The sequence below is a fragment of the Eurypyga helias genome, unplaced genomic scaffold (assembly GCF_000690775.1).
Source record: "Eurypyga helias isolate BGI_N326 unplaced genomic scaffold, ASM69077v1 scaffold28178, whole genome shotgun sequence".
Taxonomy (NCBI): domain Eukaryota; kingdom Metazoa; phylum Chordata; class Aves; order Eurypygiformes; family Eurypygidae; genus Eurypyga; species Eurypyga helias.
In genome coordinates this window covers 11,013-19,482 of record NW_010269415.1, presented here as the reverse complement: position 1 = coordinate 19,482, position 8,470 = coordinate 11,013, and the positions used below count along the sequence as shown (strand labels likewise).

General features: G+C 55.9%; 2 protein-coding genes across 2 annotated transcripts in view; one reads left to right on the top strand and one right to left on the bottom strand.

Moving 5' to 3' along the window:
* The window catches only part of LOC104514427 (chromosome unknown open reading frame, human C10orf54), a 9,823-nt gene extending 9,601 nt beyond the window's left edge, over positions 1-222 (bottom strand). The window contains exon 1 of the mRNA XM_010158105.1: positions 218-222. Within this exon, the coding sequence (XP_010156407.1) occupies positions 218-222 (5 nt within the window). The remainder of the gene's footprint in view (positions 1-217) is intronic.
* CDH23 (cadherin-related 23) overlaps positions 1-8,470 on the top strand; it is a gene marked incomplete at its 5' end in the record, with an annotated part of 63,081 nt that overhangs the window by 43,627 nt on the left and 10,984 nt on the right. The window contains 10 exon segments of the mRNA XM_010158107.1: positions 1,631-1,852; positions 1,935-2,054; positions 4,193-4,373; positions 5,249-5,382; positions 5,618-5,827; positions 5,981-6,088; positions 6,631-6,733; positions 7,618-7,743; positions 7,830-8,033; positions 8,269-8,457. Coding sequence (XP_010156409.1) covers positions 1,631-1,852; positions 1,935-2,054; positions 4,193-4,373; positions 5,249-5,382; positions 5,618-5,827; positions 5,981-6,088; positions 6,631-6,733; positions 7,618-7,743; positions 7,830-8,033; positions 8,269-8,457 — 1,597 coding nt within the window.

Sequence of the window (8,470 nt, the reverse complement as noted above, 5' to 3'; positions counted from 1 at the left end):
GCCTCCCGCACGCTCTGCGAGCAGCCGGACTCGCACGCACAGGAAATTTCATTGAGATGTTACGCGCGGCGATGGAGAGAACGGCGAGCACCCCCAGGAGGTGAGGTGGGGCAGGGAGCTGGGAGCACCCCAACCCAGCACCCTGTGGGCGGGTGATGCTTTGTCCCCCACCCGTTTAGGCGACGGCGGGGGCATCTCCTGGGTTTTATTCCCTTACGGCATCGCGGGGGGTAGCTTAGAGCAAGCTGCAGGGCGTTTGGGGGTAACTGGGGAGGATGCTCGCCCTGCTGGGAGACATGCTGGTCCCTATCCCTTCCCTGGTGGGAGCCGATCCCTTGGGACCAATCTCCAGCCTGCTTCATTGCTTGTAATTATTGTTTTTCCCATGTTTGTGAGGATTAAGCGGGCAGAAACCCTGCTGGCAGGGTACCCCTGAGGTACAGGGAAGGGTAATGCGGAGTGGTGCCTGCTCAGGGAAGGGAACAGAGCTTCCCCTCCCACAAAAAGAGGAGCAAAACATCCCCCTCCTGCAGCCTGTCTGCCCTCAGATAGCAAAGCAGCACCGCAGGCAAACTCGCATAACTCCTGGAGTTTCTCTGATTCCAAAGGCACAGATGACATCCCCATCCACCTTGTTTCACGCGCTGCAGGCAGGTACTCCGTCCCTGGAAAGCACAGCCCAGAGGCTCGTGAAGGTTTGCAAACCGCAGAACACTTTGCTGCTAACCTGCTCTGAATTTGGGGCATGCAGTGAAATAGAAAAGTGGCTAATTACCAACAGCTTTGTGGTTTTTAAGGCGAACACATCTGTGATGCTCTTGTAAAAAATTAACCCTTGTCTGGCAGGAAGAAATTTGTCGCTGAGGGAATGTAGAGGCACAAATTCCAGAGACCCCAAGAAAGGGGCTTATCTGTCCCAAGCCCCCACCTCTAGCTGAGCCCTTAGGCAGGGTGGCACACTCTTGTCACGTCCCCGTCTCCAGGTATGTCCCCATGGTGACACAAACCAAAAAACAGCTTTCAGGAAGGACATCCAAGTGCTTGTGCGGGGTCAGATACAGATGGAAGAGGGTCAGGACAGGCTGAGCCTGACCAGCGTTGAAATTGGGGTTAGCAGGTAGATGGTGGGACCCGAGAGAGGGAAGGCTGGGGTTATGAGATGCTTGGTTTTGTTCTTCTCCTGAGCCATAGCAGTATCACCTCCACGTACTTTCCATCCTTGCTACCCTCAGTAATAACAGCCAAGGTGAGGACTCCCACCCTCAAAGGTGGCAAGGCATGATGGGGTTCAACCTCTGGCTTTCCCTCTGCTGCAGGCTGCTCTCCAGTGTTACCAGTGATGGTAAAAACCAGGTGAAAAGGAGAGGGTATCCCACAGAGCCATGCTTTGCCTGGGAACATGAGTGTGGTTTAATCTCTCTATGTTTATCTCTGTACCCAACTGTTACCTGGAAATGCATCCGTAGCCACAGCTCATTTTGTTTTCAGCCCTGCATCCCAATTGTGTCTCTTGGCAGGGTTGAGCCCACGTCGGTCATTGACCTTGACAGATCCAGCCTTCCCCAGCCAGCTCCAGGGGTTGCCGAGCCAATCCCTCCACAGTGCTTAACTCTGTCCCCATGTCCCACAGGCCACCACCACGGTGTACGTCACCGTCCTGGACGAGAACGACAATGCCCCTGCTTTCCAGCAGCAGCTGTACGAGGTGACCCTCGATGAAGGTCCTGCCACGCTCAATGCCACCCTCGTCACCGTGCAGGCCCTGGACCGGGATGAGGGCCCCAACGGCACGGTGGCATATGCCATCACCGAAGGCAACATCTTGGGTACCTTCCACATCAACAGCACCACGGTCAGTAAGGATGCCCACCCCATCCCAGCCGTGCCCCCATCCCGCTCCCCTCACTCCCGGCAACTCTGCCCTCGCCTTGCAGGGACAGATCCGCACAGTGAAGGAGCTGGACTACGAGATCAGCCACGGGCGCTACACCTTGATCGTCACCGCCACTGACCAGTGCCCCGTCATCTCGCGCCGGCTGACGTCGACCGCCACGGTAGGGAGCCGCTGGCGGGGTTGCAACACCGCAGCCTTTTTGGGGTCGAGGAGTTCCCCCCTCGTGTGTACAGTTTCACATCTCCTTCCCAGTCCTCATCAGTTGCTTTTCCCAGCAACGGCCGGTTTGAACAGTTGCTGTCACACCTCTCCCTCACGAGGGTTGCAGAATAAGGACGCGGGTTTATTAGTCCAGTTATTTGGTCCTGCAAAGACGCAAACAGAAGAAATTCCTGAAATTACTTTCAAGTTTATTGTCTTTAGAGGCCCCCTTGGTTCTTCTTGCCTGAAGGGACTGTAGATAGTAAAGCATTGCTAGAACATTAATTTCTGCTTCATCTTTATCTTCTCAGGTTATTTATCTGCTTTTTAAATTCCTTTTTCATTCCTTGTATGGAGGCTCTTTAAAACCTCCAGTAGTTTTTGTTGCTTCTCTTTACAGCTCTTTCATTTCTCCTGAATCACAGTGACCAAAACTTAATGCACAGCTCAAAGTGTGGGGAGGGCAGACTAGCAGCTCCAAAGCAAATGTTTTGCAGGAATTGAATACACCGATTGTTTCTGTGACCGAAACCTAAATTTGATGGCTTGTGTGGCAGACGTTGTCCATGCCCAGGATGATTTGGGGGTCTGCAGGTGGACGGGATCGGATAGATCTTTTGCCTTGACTCCCTATCGTGGACCATTATGCCTCACCCTGATACTAAGCCAAACATTTTGTGGTCCCCCAAAAGGAGATAAGTTCATGTGTGCAAAGAAAAGAGGGGAAACTGAAGGGGAGACACCAGGGTGGGAGATTGCCATGGATAGAATGGAAGTGGCAAGCCTGTCTGTGCTGTACTCCGTGCTTAGATAAATTGGGAAATGATTCTGCTGGAGATGCCTTCCTGGTCCAGGAAAACTGCAGTGTAAACCTTGAGACCTGGGGTTTGGTTGCCGGCAGGGAAGGCAGCAGCTGCCGGCGTGCTGCAGGCAGAGGCAGAGCTTTCCTTGCTCTCAGCCCAAGCAGAGACATGAACTTGGAAACCCCTTCAGCAGCAAGTACTGAGAGTAGAAGGGAGAGGAAACACCCTCCCGACACGGCCCAGGGAGTTTGTGCCAGACTGTATGAAAACATCGCTTTTAGGAGGAGGTTTAGTGATTATTTAAGATCCCAAGTGATGGGAAATCCATCTCCCTGATAAGGAGTGCCAGTGTTTGTTTTCTCCACTGCTAGGAAACAGAGCAGACACTCAGACATACTCTTCTGTAAAGATTAGATTTAGCCAGTAACAAAGGCCCACCTGATGGATTTTACTGACCTTCCACCCAGGATCTTTCTTGTAGCCATCCGTACCACCAAAGCTCAACCTTTTACGAGCCACTGGAGACTCTCCTCCTCAGGCAGGATTTCTCCTCTGTGCAAGTTCCCCAAAGCCTAACAAGGGGATAACCCTCTTGGCAATACAGTGTAGTATAGAGCTATATAAATGTCTTCTACGTGGTGTGACCCAGTTAAAAGGCAAGACTCAAGTTTGTTGGAACCCCAGCTTTGCCAGCAACACCCTGGTCTACTCTGTCCTAAAACTGTCAATTCTTTCCCCTTCTGAGATGTGTAGGCTCGATTTCTAGCCAGCTAAGTGTGTCATAGGAAGGGATGCTACGAGGGGGAACGCGCCAACGGTGTTGTTGGTGTTTTGCGTTGGAATAAGAATTGTAGAATGAATCATAGAATAAGGACGTGAGCTGCAAATTTTTTAGAGTTGACTCAGGATTAGGAGTGAAGCCCTTGGTGGAGGAAAAGGATTGCACAAGTGTGCAGCAAGGCTGCAGAGATCGGTCTCTCTGAACTCCAGGCTTTGTTGGTCAAATCCCTGTCTGTGGTTTTTGTCTATCCATCTTAGGGTTTCAGGATGTGAATGTGGACATTTGGCTTTTGCATTGACTTTTCCATCACGGTGTGTGGCTGGAGGGTCACAGTGTCGCTGTAGGATGGGCATGACCAAGAATAACTTGAGTTTGAGTCTCTGTACTGTGAGCTGGATGTTTGGCAAAAGCCATAAATACAGGAGGTATTTTATGAGGTCCATGGCTTCCCATGCTCGTGGCCAGCGGGCTGGCCTCCCCTTCCATCCTTCCACCCTCTCGCCCTGACTGCAGGTTCTGGTGAACCTCAACGACATCAACGACAACCGGCCCACCTTCCCTCGGCCCTATGAGGGTCCCTTTGATGTCACGGAAGGGCAGCCCGGCCCGCGCGTCTGGACCTTCCTGGCCCATGATGGCGACTCGGGACCCAGCGGGCAAGTGGAGTACAGCATCATCGCCGGGGACCCCCTCGGTGAGCGGGGACATGGGGGGCATCACCTCTCCTGCTGGCTGCCCCAGGGAGGAACCCGGCTTGCAGGAGCCGGCGCAGGCGGAAGCGTTTCAGAAAAGCCATCCTCCCAGGTTGTCGCTTTTGCGAATTCAGCCTTTCGACACCAGGAAATCCTGTTTTGAGCAACAGGAAACTTAACCTCTTCATGGCCAGCCAAGGGAGTGGCTGAGGCTTGTGCAAGGGAGGGGGGAAATCTGGTAAACAATAAAGGCAAAAAAAACATAAAAGGCAAAACCAATCCAGACCGCAGAGTGAGAAACAGAGATCTGCAAGCCCACAGCCCTGGCCCCTCACCCCCGTGGGGTTTGTAGGGCATTTAGGGACTGAGTTGCTCTGCACCTCGTGGTGAAGCTGTGGCTCCAGCCTCAGCAGCACCTCGGAGCAGAGGGCAGAGTCACGGCCGTCTCCCCGCCATGGGGTCATACGGCTGTCCCTCAGTGAACCGGTGGTTCTCGAGGGCAGAGCCCAGTCTTGTCTCCAAACTGGTCAGCTCAGGGAGGGTCCATGCTGTGTAGCCTGCTCTTCTCTGGCCATTATGGGGCAGGTGCTTGACGAGCTGTTGGCACTTCAGAAAGGCCCAACCAAGGAATGTGAGCGCCTCTTATTTGGCCATGCACCCCACATCCCCTGCTCTGGCTGGTACCTGGGGGTGCATCGGTCCCCGGGTCCCCCGCGTCCCCCAGCTGCCCATAATCCTCCCATATCTGCAGTAATAGGGTACCAGGGCTGTTATCCCCCAGCCCACCATGGTGCCTACCCCCTCTCCAAAACAAGCCATTCCCCTTGGGAGATGGGCCGTTTGCAGGTGCAAGCCAAGGCCTCGCTGTCTTTGGCAGGGGAGTTTGTGATCTCCCCAGTGGAAGGGGAGCTGCGGGTGCGGAAGGATGCTGAGCTGGACCGCGAGAACATCGCCTTCTACAACCTCACCATCGCTGCCCGGGACCGGGGAGTGCCCCCCCTCAGCTCCACAGTGAGTACTCCAGGGTGGTGTGCAGGACTGAGGGGTGCTGTCCCCCATCCCCAGCTCCTTCCTTGGGGTTTTCTCTGCCTTCGCTCTTCCCTCCTCCTCCTTCCCTGGGGCTTTCCTCCCACAGATCATAGTGGGCTGAGTGGGGAAGCCCACCTCTTTCCCGGTGGTGGAAAAAAAAAAGATGGGAGCGATGGAAATAGGTGCCACATGCCCACACCTCTTCTCTCCCTGGCAGATCCTGGTGGGCGTCCGTGTGCTGGACATCAATGATAACGACCCCGTGCTCCTCAACCTCCCAATGAATATCACCCTCAGCGAGAACGCCCCCGTCTCCAGCTTCGTCACCCGTGTCCTCGCCCGGGATGCTGACAAGGGGCCGAACGCCCTCCTGACCTTCGACATAACAGCAGGCAACACAGAGAATGCCTTCTACATCAACAGCACCGTACGCCCCCGGGGGGGTGGGATGCCGGGATGCGGAGGGTGGGCACCCCTGGCCCCCGAGTCCTGACTTCCCTGGGCACCCTTGCTCCCCACTGCCCCAGGGGAAGTAGACCTCACGTCCCTTGGGTCCATTCCTTCCCTTTTTTCTCGGTAGAGTGGCATCGTCTACGTCAACCGCCCGCTGGACAGGGAGCGGGTGGCAGAATACAGGCTGACCGTCACGGTGAAGGACAACCCCGAGAACATACGCAATGCCAGGCGGGTAATTACGGACACTGCCAGGGCCTCCAGTGGCTCAGGTGGCAGGGTGGGTGGGAGAAGAACTCCTGCCATAGCCAAAAGCAGGCAGTTCGTTTGCCCACAGCATTTCCAATAGCAGCCTCAACCCCCAAAAGCATCTGGGGGTCTCAAGGAAGGGGCTGCAACCCTATCCCTAGCAGAGAACAGGACCAGTAGGATTTAGGGCAAGCCCAACATCTCCTGTTGACTCCATCAAACAGCAGATCTCACAAAACGTGGGACAAAGTTGGTCTGGAGAGCTGGACAACCACAATGGTACCAGACCATCCTTTGGCCCAGCCAGGATTTCCCACACATCACCCCTTGGGATGTGAGCTGGGAATGGATAGCCAGCTCCGGGGTGAAGGTGTCTGCAGACCCACCACGGTGGTCTAGGGAGCACAGCATCGTGGTTGCACAAGGCTCCAGCTTTGACCATCAGCAAGCTGGAGGTGGGAGAGGCGGGAGTTGAACTCAAGGAAAGGATGTTGCGGTCATCTCCCTCTTGATCCCGTTTTCTTTTAGGATTTTGACTTGCTGGTCATTTCCATAGCAGATGAGAACGACAACCGCCCCCTCTTCACCCAGAGCTCCTACCAGGCCGAGGTGATGGAGAACTCACCCCCGGGTAGGTCTCTCTTTGCTCCCCTACATGGCTTTTGGAGACCCCCTTTGGGGCTGGGCGAGGGGAGGTGTCTCCTGGCTGTCGTGGAGGAGACATGACGCTGAGCGGAGAAGGGCTGCAGGTCAGTGGGACGGGGATGCTGAGTATGAGGGGGCTCCTGCTGATTGCCTGGAGAGGTCAGCCTCGAGGAGACGATGGCTTTGAACCAAGCTGCTGGTGGAAACCCTTCCTGGTACAGGTTAGGCACAACGCTGCCAGAAATGAGCTCCGTTTAGGAACTGCTCAGCTGCAGAGAGCAAGATGTGTCCGTGGTCTCAGACGAGCCCTTGCCTCAAGGACCCAGTCTGCCCAACATCCCCACAGGGGAGAATACGTTGCCATGCCTGGCATCTCTCTATCACCAGCTGCCTTGCTCCGGGGGTTAGAGATAAAACATTCCAGCCTGTCCAGGTAGACACTTCCTAGCCCAAGAGCTAAGAAATATTCCTCTTCTTAATACTTTTTCTTTGCCTTCCTGCTATTTAAATTGCTCCCTGCTCCAAGACCTCAGGTACCTCCCTGTCCCACCATCGAGGGACATCTCAGGCGAAGGGTTTGGGTGCCTCCAAGTGATGCCCTCGGTGGCAGGGTGCTGCTGTCACCCATCTGATGGATGTGTCTGTCTGTTTGTTTTTAGCCGGATGTCCTATCGCCTCGCCTGGGCCTCGCGAGTCGGTCTGCAAGGCTGCAGCAGCCACCCCCCCCGCTGCCTCGTGCCCTGCGAGGTCCCGTCCTGTCACCTCCTCCATCCATTCATTGCCGTCCCTCATGCGTCACTGGGGTGGGAGGGGGACAGGGGTGCTCCGCAGGGAGCTGCCACTCTCCCTAACCCTTGTCATCCCATCCAGGGACACCGGTCACAGTGCTCAATGGACCCATCCTAGCCCTGGACAGCGACCAGGGCAGCAACGCCGTGGTGACCTACCAGTTCCTGGAGGCACCCCCAAACCTCTTTGTTATTGACAACAGGACAGGTGGGGTGGCTCAGCAGGTCCCCGTCCCCAGCCCAGGGCCATCAGTCAACCATGGGGTCTGTCACCGGGCTTTTCCCCTTCTCCAGGTGTCGTTTCAGTGAAGCCTGGCAGCTTGATAGACCGAGAGGCTTTGGCGGACCCTCGCCTGGAGTTCACGCTGGTGGCTCGTGATGCAGGGGGGCTGAACAGCACTGCCAGCCTGGTGGTGACCGTCCTGGATGACAACGACAACCGCCCTGTCTTCCAGCCAGCGTCCATCACGGCGCGGCTGCGGGAAAACAGCCCCCCAGGTCAGGAGGGGTCCTGGACTGGATCTGAGGGTGGGCAGCAGGGAGACCTGTATATCCCCCCAAGGACTGTGAAGATCCAGTTCCTGGTGTCAGGACCGGCCAGGATGGGGTTGAAGGGAAAATTTGGGAACTGGGTCTGCCCACGTTGCTTGACAGAATTTGCCTGGGTGGACGAGGTGCTTGTTTCTGCTGCCCTCCAACCCTCACTTGAGAGGGCTGTGTCCCCCTTTTCCAGGCTTCTCCGTCCTCCAGGTGACAGCCACAGATGCTGACAGCGGCCTCAACCAGCAGCTGGATTACCGGATTGAGGGCGGTGGTCAGGACAGGTTCCTGATCGACGCCACCACGGGGGTGATCCGCGTGGCCAACATCAGCATCGACCGGGAGGAGCGGGACGCTTACCGGCTGATGGGGGGGGCCGTGGGCCAGGGGGCGCC